Raw genomic sequence first — 13,293 nt, forward strand, 5'->3', positions numbered from 1 at the left:
TATTTTGAAGAAAAGAGTGTATCAGAGCTTCTCCCTAATTCCCCCAGTCACTCATTCAATGTATGGATAATTCACTGTGCCGGGCACTCCTTGGGGTGCTGGCAGTGCAAAGCCTGGCCCCCTCCATGCCGGGAGCGGGAAGTGCGTCAGTGGAGCAGGTGGGATTCTGGCCCAGAGACCTCACCAAACAGCCTCACTTGCCCAGGGCCCTTTCCTCACCCTTCTGCAGGACGGTAACTGAGTCCTGTTTGACATGAGTGTGTGGCCTGGCAGAAGACCCTGGCAGCCACTAGAGGGAGTTATCCATGGGAAGGGGCTCCAGCCGCCCCATAGAAATGTTTTCCAAACTTCGATTTCTGACCACCTTCTGATTTTGACCATACCTGGGAACCATCTGTACTGTTGTTAACTCTATGTCTTTTTCTTTAAATTGACTTTCTTTTAAAAAGAAATCTAAATTTATTTAAAAGAGAAATATGACATCATGACTGTAAGTGGCCATCCCAGGGGGTTTCTGATACACATATACACCTGCCTAAAATCCTCTTGCGTGCCACCACTGCCATACTGAATTGACCACCACTCCAGGACCCTCCTCTAAGCAGGAGTAAACTGTGAGCCTGCCCCGTGGGACCTGGCACGCTCTTTGCCCGGCTTGCCCACCTGGGAAGTTAGCCCAAAAGTACATGCAAGGTGACATTCCAGCTAGGCTATTTTTTAAATGCCAAAGGAAACAAGACAGAAAGAAAATAATGTAATTGTAATTATTTAAAATGATGGGGTTTCCTTTTTATCTCTCTTTTCCAAATCCTCTGGAATAGGATTCTCAGAGTTGAAAATGTTGTTGTATTTTTGCAAACAGCAGCACCTGGCCCTCCCTGCCTCAGAGAGATGGGTTAGATGAATGATTCTCACACTCAGCGAGCATCAGCATCATTGGGAGGGCTTCTTGAAACACTGCGTGCTGGGCCTTACCCCGGAGTCCCTGATTCAGCAGGGCTGGGGTGGGAACTGAGAATTTGCTTTTCTGTCAAGCTCCCAGGTGATGCTGGTGCTGCTGGTCCAGGGACTACACTTTGAAAACCATGGGTCTATATAAATGAGATGATGATGTGGAAGTACTTGAAAGGTGACTGTGATTGCCTTCAGTGGTAGCCAGGCCCACACATCCCGTGGGTTGTGTGGATGGCGCCCCCTAGAGTCTCACAAAGCACAGCCTGAGGGTGGCGGGGAGTTTCCTGGCCCCCTCCCTCCCTCCCTTCCTTCCCAAGACACTGTGCAAGGTTCCATTGGAAAACGTCTCAATATGTCTCTGAGCTCTTGACAGAAAAGTTTTACTGTGGAAGGAATAGAGTTCAGCTTCTCCGCGTGAGCTTAAAATGGGGCAGAGTTATTAATTCCACATCTCATCTTTCTTCTTCTTTTCCTCCAGGGATTCCTCCTACGTGGCCTCCCACTAGTGCAGCAACAGAGGAGAGCACAGAAGGCCCCTGGGAAACAGAAGTGCCCTTGGCCTCGGAACAGCCATCCCCCTCTGAGGAGCCGTTCCCCTGGGAGGAGCCATCCACACCTTCACTCCCAGTGCCCAGCTGGACAGAGCTGCCCAGCTCTGGGGAGGCATCAGGGGTGCCCGAAGTCAGTGGTGACTTCACAGGCAGTGGAGAAGCTTCAGGACACCTGGACTCCAGTGGGCACCCCTCAGAGGGAAGTGCAAGTGGACTGCCCTCTGAAGACCTTGACTCCAGTGGTCTTACCTCTGCAGTGGGCTCAGGCCTGCCTGTGGGCAGTGGACTGGCCTCAGGGGATGAAGATAGAATTACGTGGCCCACCACTCCTACGGTTAGCCAGCTGCCCTCTGGAGGCGAGGGCCCAGAGGGCACTGCTTCTGGAGTAGGGGACCTCAGTGGGCTGCCTTCTGGAGAAGGTCCAGAAGCCTCTGTCTCTGGAGTAGGGGACATCAGTGGACTTCCTTCTGGAGAAGAGATTCATCTAGAGACCTCAGCCTCTGGAGTAGAAGACCTCGGTGGACTTCCTTCTGGAGGAGAGATTCATCTAGAGACTTCTGCATCTGGAGTGGAGGATGTCGGTGGACTTCCTTCTGGAGGAGAGATTCATCTAGAGATCTCTGCCTCTGGAGTAGAGGATGTCAGTGGACTTCCTTCTGGAGGAGAGATTCATCTAGAGACCACCACCTCTGGAGTAGAGGACCTCGGTGGACTTCCTTCTGGAGGAGAGATTCATCTAGAGACCTCTGCCTCTGGAATAGAGGACCTCAGTGGACTTCCTTCTGGAGGAGAGATTCATCTAGAGACCACTACCTCTGGAGTAGAGGACATCAGTGGACTTCCTTCTGGAGGAGAGATTCATCTAGAGACCACCACCTCTGGAGTGGAGGATGTTGGTGGACTTCCTTCTGGAGGAGAGATTCATCTCGAGACTACCACCTCTGGAGTGGAGGATGTCAGTGGACTTCCTTCTGGAGGAGAGATTCATCTAGAGACCACCACCTCTGGAGTAGAAGACCTCGGTGGACTTCCTTCTGGAGGAGAGATTCATCTAGAGACCTCTGCCTCTGGAATAGAGGACCTCAGTGGACTTCCTTCTGGAGGAGAGATTCATCTAGAGACCACTACCTCTGGAGTAGAGGACATCAGTGGACTTCCTTCTGGAGGAGAGATTCGTCTAGAGACCACTACCTCTGGAGTGGAGGACCTCACTGGACTTCCTTCTGGAGGAGAGATTCATCTAGAGACCACCGCCTCTGGAGTGGAGGACCTCGGTGGACTTCCTTCTGGAGGAGAGATTCATCTAGAGACCACCACCTCTGGAGTGGAGGACCTTGGTGGACTTCCTTCTGGAGGAGAGATTCATCTAGAGACCACCACCTCTGGAGTGGAGGACCTTGGTGGACTTCCTTCTGGAGGAGAGATTCATCTAGAGACCACCACCTCTGGAGTGGAGGACCTCGGTGGACTTCCTTCTGGAGGAGAGATTCATCTAGAGACCACAGCCTCTGGAGTAGAGGACGTTAGTGGACTTCCTTCTGGAGGAGAGATTCATCTAGAGACCACTACCTCTGGAGTGGAGGACCTTGGTGGACTTCCTTCTGGAGGAGAGATTCATCTAGAGACCACCACCTCTGGAGTAGAGGACCTCGGTGGACTTACTTCTGGAGGAGAGATTCATCTAGAGACCACAGCCTCTGGAGTAGAGGACGTGGGTGGACTTCCTTCTGGAGGAGAGATTCATCTAGAGACCACTGCCTCTGGAGTGGAGGACCTTGGTGGACTTCCTTCTGGAGGAGAGATTCATCTAGAGACCTCTGCCTCCGGAGTGGAGGACCTCAGTGGACTTCCTTCTGGAAGAGAGATTCATCTAGAGACCTCTGCCTCTGGAGTAGAGGACCTCAGTGGACTTCCTTCTGGAAGAGAGATTCATCTAGAGACCTCTGCCTCTGGAGTGGAGGACCTCAGTGGACTTCCTTCTGGAAGGGAAGGACTAGAGACCTCTGTTTCTGGAGCTGAGGACCTCAGTGGGTTGCCTTCTGGAAAAGAGGACTTGATTGGGTCAGCTTCTGGAGCCTTGGACTTTGGCGGAATACCTTCTGGAACTCTAGGAAGTGGGCAAGCGCCAGAAGCAAGTGGCCTTCCCTCTGGATTTAGTGGTGAGCATTCTGGGGTGGACCTTGGAAGTGGCCCATCTTTTGGGCTGCCTGACTTTAGTGGACTTCCATCTGGGTTCCCAACTGTCTCCCTAGTGGATACCACATTGGTGGAAGTGGTAACAGCCACCACTGCAGGTCAACTGGAAGGGAGGGGAACCATTGGCGTCAGTGGTGCTGGAGAAATATCTGGGCTGCCCTTCAGCGAGGTGGACATTAGTGGGGGAGCTAGTGGACTCCCTTCAGGAGCTGAACTCAGTGGCCAGGCCTCTGGGTCTCCTGACATCAGTGGGGAAACATCTGGACTCTTTGGCGTCAGTGGACAGCCATCAGGGTTTCCTGACATCAGTGGGGGAACATCTGGGCTTTTTGAGGTCAGTGGGCAGCCATCAGGATTTTCTGGGGAAACATCTGGAGTGACTGATTTTAGTGGACTGTCCTCTGGACAACCAGATGTCAGTGGAGAAGCTTCTGGAGTTCTTTTTGGCAGTGGTCAACCATTTGGCATAACCGACCTGAGTGGAGAAATATCTGGGGTCCCTGATCTCAGTGGGCAGCCATCAGGGTTGCCAGGGTTCAGTGGGACAACATCTGGAATACCTGACCTGGTTTCCAGTGCCGTGAGTGGCAGTGGTGAAACTTCTGGCATTACATTTGTCGACACCAGTTTGGTCGAAGTGACCCCAACTACCTTTAAAGAAGAAGAAGGTTTAGGGTCCGTGGAACTCAGCGGCCTCCCTTCAGGGGAGGCAGATCTCTCAGGCACATCTGGGATAGTGGATGTCAGTGGACAATCTTCTGGAGCAATTGACTCCAGTGGGTTTACATCCCAGCCTCCAGAATTCAGTGGCCTGCCAAGTGGAGTAGCCGAGGTCAGCAGAGAATCCTCTGGAGCTGAGATTGGGAGCAGCCTGCCCTCGGGAGCATATGACGGCAGTGGACTTCCGTCTGGTTTCCCCACTGTCTCTCTTGTAGACAGAACTTTGGTGGAGTCTGTAACCCAGGCTCCAACAGCCCAAGAAGCAGGAGAAGGGCCTTCGGGCATTTTGGAGCTCGGCGGTGCCCATTCTGGAGCACCAGACACGTCTGGGGACCATTCGGGACTTTTGGACTTAAGTGGGCTGCAGTCCGAGCTGGTAGAGCCCAGTGGAGAGCCATCAAGTACTCCGTATTTTAGTGGGGACTTGTCTGGCACTGTTGATGTAAGTGGGGAATACTCTGCGGCCACAAGCACCAGTGGAGAAGCCTCAGGACTTCCAGAAGTTACTTTAATTGCTTCTGAGTTCATGGAGGGTGTTACTGAACCAACTGTTTCCCAGGAACTCGGCCAAAGACCCCCTGTGACATACACCCCCCAGCTTTTCGAGTCCAGTGGAGAAGCCTCTGCGTCTGGGGAAGTTAGTGGAGCTACACTCAGGTTCCCCGGGTCTGGAGCAGAAGCATCGTCAGTCCCAGAATCCAGCAGCGAGACATCTGCCTATCCTGAGGCTGGGGTGGCAGTATCCGCTGCCCCCAAGGCCAGCGGAGGAGCTTCCGCGTCCCCCGATCTGAGTGAAGCCACTTCTGCCCCCCGGGAAGCTGATCTGGAGGGAGTCTCCGGCCTGAGGGTGAGCGGTAGCACATCTAGCTTTCAGGAAGGCACCAGGGAGGGTTCGGCCACCCTGGAAGTGAGTGGAGAGTCAACCACCACCTATCACGTGGGCACAGAGGCATCAGGCTGGCCTTCAGCCACTCCCGTGGCTTCTGGAGACAGGACTGAAAGCAGCGGACACCCGTCTGGTCACACCTCAGGCCTGGATGTGGTCATCAGCACCGGCATCCCAGAGGCCAAGTGGACCCAGCAGACCCAGCGCCCTGCAGAGGCGCTTCTAGAAATCGAGTCCTCAAGCCCCTTGTACTCAGGAGAAGGAACCCAAACAGCCGAAACAGTCATCTCCCCAACAGAGGCTTCCATCCCAACTTCTCCAGGAGGGCCAGATGTGTCAGAGGCAACCATTCCAGGTATTGTGAAGATTTTGTTTCCTTAAAGGTGTGTGGGCAATTCAGACTGTAGCGTAGTAGGAGGCAGTGTAGATTCAAGGTCCTGGACACAGCTCCACCACAGATTAGCTGTGCAACCTCAGGCAAGTTTCTTAACCTCTCTGAGCCTCATCTGTAAAACGGGAATAGTAGCAGGGAAGATTAAACAGAATATAAATATATACGAAAGGAGTACTTAGCATCACACTTTGCACACAGTACACACACATCCAGGTTAGTGATTGTTATTGCTGCAGTGGAATTACATCACAAAAACATTCATATGTCAGGCCAGCCCCGTGGCTTACTGGTTAAGTGTGCGCACTCCGCTACTGGCGGCCCGGGTTCGGATCCTGGGCACGCACCAATGCACCGCTTCTCCAGCCATGCTGAGGCCGCGTCCCACATACAGCAACTAGAAGGATGTGCAGCTATGACACACAACTATCTACTGGGGCTTTGGGTGGGGGGGAAGGAGGAGGATTGGCAATAGATGTTAGCTCAGGGCCCGTCTTCCTCAGCAAAAAGAGGAGGATTAGCAAGGATGTTAGCTCAGGGCTGATCTTCCTCACACAAAAAAAAAAAAAAAAAAGAAGAACATTCATATGTGAGTTCAACTCTCTGTACTTGGCAGAGAAATATGACTGTTTAGACAGTGCTAGAAATTCTGCTCATGCCCCTTTCCCGTGGAGTGAGTGTGAGATGAGAGAATGAATCTACTGATGACGTTTATGACCAAATATTCCTTTGTGCAGGGTTAAAACCTGCACAATTTAAGGAACTGTGAAGTGTCGTTGTAGCTGTGTCCTGGCTTTAGACCTTGCGTCCCCAGGTGACTCCCCTGTACTGCAGTGATTGTCTCAACTTGACACGGCCCCAGCACCCAGCACCAGAAAGCTGCTGATTTCTCCTTTGCTTTTTGCTTTGGGAAAAGCACCTCCCTGTGTGCTGAGAGCCCCCCAGACGCCAGGGCCAGGTGCCCGGGAGGGACTGAGTCCCCAGAAACGTGCTCACCTGAAACCAGCCTCATGGGCTTTGGGGGCCTCATGCCCCAACCTCGAGGTCTCAGAGGCTACGCCGTACCCCAGGAGGCTATGCTCAGCCTCTCCCTGGGGGGGCAGTCCGCGAGGTCCTGTGCCCAGGAGCCCTGCGGTGCCAGGACCTGCCAGGAGACAGAGGGACATGTCATAGCCTGTGTCCTCCTAGCCACACTGGCCAGCACTGTGACACAGGCCGTTGGGGGTGGAGGCAGGGGAGGAGGACTCCTTTATCCCCAGAAGGGGCCAACCTTCTGGGGGAGGCAACCAAGGTTGACTGAGGCTCCAGCTCCTCAGACTGGGAAGGAGGGGCGCACGGTGACGTGTGGGGGCAGAGGCCACAGGACAGGCGTGGCACGTCTTTCGAGAGCATCTATTCTCCATGGCCATTTAGGAGAGAAAAGTCAAATTAAGTGATTAAACAGGTAAGCAGTGAGGTTTTTTGTCAGGCCAATGATGGTTTGATGAGCAGAATGCAAAAGGTGCTTAAATTTTGAAGATAAAATTTGGGACGTCAGGGCCAGCCCGATGGCTTAGTGGTTAAGTTCACTTGCTCTGCTTCAGCAGCCTGGGGTTCGCAGGTTCGGATCCCAGGCTCGGACTGACGCACTGCTTGTCAAGCCGTGCTGTGGCGGCATCCCATATCAAGTAGAAGAAGATGGGCACGGATGTTAGCCCAGGGCCAATCTTCCTCAGCAAAAAGAGGAGGACTGGCATCGGATGTTAGCTCAGGGCTGATCTTCCTCACAAAAAAAAAAAAAAAAAAAATTTGAGGCTTCAGAGAAATGTGAGAATTGGGTGTAGCGGGTCACACCCCAGCAGTCCCAGGGAGGGAAGCTCTGCAGGGGGCTGTCTTGCATCACACAGAGTGAACCTCTCCAGGAAGGCCCCGCAGTGCCCTCCGTGCTCAGTCTGGGGTGGGGGGGTGGTGTTGGGTCCCTTTCTTGCCTGAAGAAAATGACACAGACAGTGCTTGTCACCCCCGGCTCCAAGCTTCATGGCCGCAGGTCAGCTATGACCCCTCCCCTGGGCACATACCACCCTGGGTCCCTGTTTGTCCTTAGCCATGGGTTAGGCAGCTTGTGGGACAGGAGAGGAGCCTGGGGATCCTCTGACTGGAGGCGGCCCCAAAAGGAAATGATGAGAATCGGCCTGTCGTTCCCTGAACACCTCGAGGCCAGACGCGTCAACATCACCCCCAGGGAGGGAGGAAATGCCCAGTTACCTCAGAGCTCGTGTTGTCAGGTTAGCCGTCTGCGCTGCCCCCACGCCCTGACCCAGGCTCTGTGCCAAGTCAGCAATCAGGCCCAGGGTCTTCCGTAAAAGGGCTGCATTCCTAGGACACAGGCAGAACGGGAGCCGTGAATCCTGGGGGAAAACAACCACTACCGGGTAAACCGTGTCAGGCAGCTGACCTCCGACAGCCTTTACATCACACACAAAGATGGAGTCGTGTTTATATTGTATATATTAATATATACGCAAAGAGCCCCTCATGATGTGTTATGTGCTCCTATAATATAAATATGCCGTATGCTTGGCACTCACACGGGACATGGATATGTACATATCAGCAGGCACGAGGGTGCGTATCTATTCACTCTTTCCCCCACTGGGCTCAGCCTTTGCCCACGAGTAGGGGCCGTGACAGAGAACACTGTGGGGCTCCGTGGCCAGAGAGGGTGGGCTCTCCTAGGCGGGTTCTGGCCTTACCGCCAAGGGGATGGTATTTCCACTGGGCCATAGTGACCAGCCCCTCCGTCATCCACCCTTGATGGGAGGGCAGAGAGCCGCTCTGCCCTGGAAAAAGACTTGGGGAGACGCTGTGTGTGCTTTCCAGCAAGCGGGGCTCAGGCCTCAGTCAGCAGTGGGAATGGCTGTCTGTCCTGTGGGCAGCGCCGCTAGTGGACCTCATGCCAGGCCTCCCTACGCTTCCGCCCCTCGTCTGGGCGCACAGCTGGAGGGCGCCCATCTTGGATGGAGTGTTGTGGAGCTCAGCAGTTGGCCAGCTCAGCCCGGGTCAGTGAGGAACAGACTCAGAGCCCACCAGGGCCTCCAGGACTGGGGCAGCTGCCAGGACCAGAACCCCCGTGCCCTCTCTTAGTCTCTCCTGACACCCCTCTCCGTTCTTAACAACACCTTCCGCAACCTGATACTTGAAGCGAAAATGTGACACTATCAGAAGTCACAGCAAGGCTCGTGTCCCGGTGCCCCTGAAATTAGAGTACGTGACAGTGAACCTTAAATAATCTGTTGTAAGGACAGCCTTTCTCTAATCATGTCTGTTTCCAAAGGACTTTCTTTCCCGTAATTTCTTCCCAGAGAGCTCTGTGAGGAGCTTGGTAATTATCCCCATTTGAAACGACAGCACAGAGAGGTTAGGTAATTTTCCTAACTCCACTGAGTGCGTCGATTCAAGAATTGAGGCTTAATGCACTTGTTTAACACACTCAGCTAAATAAGAAACTTCCACTTGAACATAATAACTAGTTGCTGGTCTCGAGGATATAGGGGCCAGGCTTCAGGGAACCGGAATGGAGACGGGCTGCAGAACTGCAGCTGAGCCCATTAGGCGCTCCCGGCTAGGCCCTCACTACCTCATTTGTAAATGGGCGCAAAGGCAGTAGCTCTCGGCTTTAAAAACTTCTAATGCTTGGGTACCCCCCACCCCCCGCGCCCCACAGATTCTGACGGAAATGGTCCCGAGGCCCTGGCACTGGGGTTTTTTAAATTCCCAGGTGACTCCAGTGTGCAGCCAAGGCTGAGCAACCCTGCTGTAAGGATTCAGATCATCTCTGTACAGCATCTGGCCGAGAGAGGCGTTAATAAAAATTGGTTCCCCTCCCCTATCTCTTACTCCACTGGTTAGGAAAAGCGTTATCATCTCTAAAGAGCAAGGGGTGAGGGACATCAACCTGGGGTCTCATTGCCCGTGACTCTGCCCCTGGGGTCCCAAGTCACTCCTGCTCCATTGAGCTCAAGACTTGTGGCTCCCAAAAGGACTGCTGTGTCTGGTCTCCACAGGTGCCCCACTCATCATCTTGCAGTGGAACCAGGAACCACAGGTGGTTAAAAGACCATAGACCAGTGTTCTCCGGGGCCATAGGTACAAAACATAGCATTATTCCTGCGGCAATATTGAATACCCCGGGAAAACTTGCACCTAGTAAAGGAGGCTGGGGCTGTATTTAGTCCTAAAAGAAAACACTTGGCAATTACTGTCATCTTGTTTAGTCAGCACTCCATATACGAGTTCTTGATAAATTATTAATGTATCCTCTTGACATCAGAATAAACGTCTGTTGAATGAGTACTCAGATTCTTGAGCAATTGAAAGCTGGGATGGTCTATTCGGATTGACTTAAGAAGCAGCAGCATCCTCCCCACTGCATTGCTCATATTTCCTGCGGGGATTTCTGACTCTGAGGTCTCAATCCCGGCTGCTGCTTAGACTCACCTGGGAGCTTTTACAAAGCACCACTCCCGGGCCCCACCCTGAGCTATTCCAATTCAGTCCATCTGGAGATGGACTCTGGAATTGGTATTTTTTTCAAAGCTTTAACTAAAAAAAGTTTTTTTAATTACCACAGTGATTCTAACGTACAGCTAAGGTTGAGAAATACTGTTCTAATCAGATCTCACATCCAATTTTCCAGTGATCGCTGGTGCTGCGTGGATTTCTCTAAACTCCTTGGTTAGAAGAGCATGAACTTAAAATTTAATCCGCCTCATTTCTGTTTTACTGCTATTTTTCACTTCGTAGGCTTGGGCTCTGATCTGTGATCTGACACTGTCTCTTCCCCTAGTGGGGAGATGTTTGAATTTCAGTGAAATCTTATTGCTTAGGGGGTGGGGGGATGCTTTCAAAGCAAGTGAAAATACAGGGTTACAAGTGAAAATAGAAATTACACCTTCTTGACTTAACCAGAAAGTCCCTGGGCAGATTTTAACTGATTGAATTTGAGAAGAAGGATATTAAAGTTACACTCAAGATCAAACTTTAAAAATATAAAAGCCTTGATAGTATAAATAACTATAGCATACTTTTTAATTTAATGATGTTTACTTTAAAAGCAAATTGGAACTGATAAATATGCTCTTATAATCTCTCTATCAATTGTGATACACCAGAAAGCAAGTGTATTTACTCAAGTCTGTCCATCCTGATTGATCCTAGGTTATTACAGAGTGCAGAGCATCCATTGAGTTAAGAAATTGTCTCTGTGCTTCTTGAGGGGATTTTCCCCCATCCTTGTCCAGGAAAGTTATGTCCAGGGTCACCACTTACAGCTGCACAGGTTGTGCACTGAACAACTTGAGGGGTACCATTCATATCATAATCTATATGAGTGGCAACCCCTGTTGTTGGGTATCACTTGAGTAAAAGTACCTACTGTCACTCTTCAGTCAACCTTTTCTATAAGCTGAATAAGCTCTCTCTCACTTGGAGGTCCTGGGCTCTGACCTGGGCAAAAGCTGGACAAGACCTATTCAGGGTGGAGGCCTGAGGTCTCCAATTCAGACGCCAGTGATTATTTGCAAGTATCTTTATTCCACTTGCCTTGACCCGGGGGCTCTCAGTTATTTTCTCCCCTAAGTTAGAGTTATAGCTAGGGCACCTGGTTCGGGAGCAGACCGTCCCTCCTTGTTACAGTAGTGGGAGGAGGACTCTGAGAGCTCCGACACCCCCATCCTGCTCAGTGATGGCGCGTGAGCCCTTGGCTGGTGCAGCAGACATGGTAACGAGATGCTGAGATCCTGGCCCGGCGTCTCTCCCTCCTCGTGGGACAGAGGCCCAACTTCCAGCCTCGTTGTCCAGTTCCCGCCTCCATCTCTTCCAGTCTGTCCCCCACTTCCCCGCGTGGCGGGTCACTTTACTTGTTTACAGGGAGGGAACATACAGGGAACGGCACAGACAAAGACATCTGTGCCATCAGGCTGTTAGGGGGATAACGGAGGTGTGAGACGTAGTGTCTGGCTCAGAGACGATTCTTCAGAGATCTTGGTTCCCTCTCTTTCCTCTCTTCCTTCATGCAGTCGGCCCATTACCCAAAGCCCTTCCCGTCCTCCACCTGCTGGGGTCCCCTGCTCTGCTCACAGCAGGGCCCAGGCCAACTCCTCTCATGTTCCAGATGACAAGCAATGTCCTAATTGCTCTTTACAGAAAGAGGTGAACGGTGCAGGGCCAGAGCGGCTCCTCCAGCCGGAGGAGGAGGAGCTGGCACTGCAGGCCTGAGTGGCTGATGAGAAAGCCCCACACAAGATGCTCACCCTCTTCCTACTGCTGAAGGCCTCTCTAAACTGGCCCAGGGACACCCACAGGCGCTCTGGTCTTCAGGATGTGGCCCTTCTTTCCCTCCTCCCTGTGAATCCAGGGCCTGCATAAAGCAGCTTCTGAGCCCAGGAACCAGTTCCTTGAGTTTCAGTCCCTGCAGCCTTCTCAGGTTTCGTGCCCTGGCCAGACACAGAAGGAAAACAACACTGCCCCCTGGACCTCAGGCCACCTGGGGGCAAGTGATGGGAAATAAGCCTCTGGGACAGCTGGAAGCCACCTGGCCTGCCTCCCTCGGGGCCTCTGCCCCTCTGGCCCTCTCCCCCGTGGGTTGGCCCAAGGCTCCAGGGTTGATGTCAGGCTCTTCTCCCACAGGCCACTCCTGTTCCCTGCTCTGTACAACCGCTTTAGCACCTACATTTGCTTAATTCCTCCTTGCCCAGTGCTTCCCACCTCCCATAATGACACTAATGGACAAAAAAGGACAGTAGCTTTCCTGAAGCAGGAGAGCCACCCCCAGCTTCTGCCCGGCCGACCAGCCTGACCTATTGCTGCTACTGCTGCTGCGAATCCTGGTGCATGCTGGGAATCCAAGTGCATGCTGGGATTTCAGTCCGTTCCTCCATGCATTTTGGTTTTGCTTGGAACAGTTCCAGACTTGGAACTGTTGGTTTCTAGTCCATGGTGTGCACTCCCTGAGATGAAGTTAAGAACTTTGCGGGAAGAGAGAGACCTGAGGACCTGAGATTTTCAGGCCACCCATTGCACAAACCCAACTCTGGTCTAGAAGACTTCTACCAAGCACTAGCAAGAAGAATCCAGAAGAAAGTGCTTTTGCCTTCTTATCAGAGGATTGACTTTTAAGGTCTAGTCTGCTCTTATGAGGGGCAATAACTAAGTCCTGGAACATATCTAGGAAGCTGCTCACATAGAGACCACCCAGAGACACATCAGGTCCTGAAGGTTTTATGAACAGAGCTGTACGTACCAAGGCTTAGCCACATATCATGATGCCCCAGGAGCCAGTGGAACCTACTCATTGTAGAATTGTGTTGATCTCCTATGAAGAGGATCTCCACAATGCCTTTTATCGTGTGCCCAGGGGCAGTAACCCAGAAAAAACCAGCAGGAGCCTTTGGAGTACAAATACGAAGAGAGTAGAAGAGATCCTCTAGGTCTCTGGCTTCTCAGGAAGATGCGAAAAGACCAGATTAGGAGATTCAGTTCTCACCTTGGCTATTGGATGAAAATTTGAGGCAAATGCCAATGACTTACCAATTCAAGTCCCGCAAAGAAGTTGGATC

At 52.1% G+C, this 13,293-nt stretch overlaps 1 protein-coding gene across 1 annotated transcript in view; it reads left to right on the plus strand.

Annotated features, from left to right (window-relative positions):
* Positions 1–13,293, plus strand: part of ACAN (aggrecan) — a 68,345-nt gene that overhangs the window by 46,953 nt on the left and 8,099 nt on the right. The window contains exon 12 of the mRNA XM_087428920.1: positions 1,433–5,662. Within this exon, the coding sequence (XP_087285046.1) occupies positions 1,433–5,662 (4,230 nt within the window). The remainder of the gene's footprint in view (positions 1–1,432; positions 5,663–13,293) is intronic.

This window comes from Ceratotherium simum, chromosome 3 (assembly GCF_057802395.1).
Source record: "Ceratotherium simum simum isolate JZ-2026a chromosome 3, ASM5780239v1, whole genome shotgun sequence".
NCBI lineage: Eukaryota > Metazoa > Chordata > Mammalia > Perissodactyla > Rhinocerotidae > Ceratotherium > Ceratotherium simum.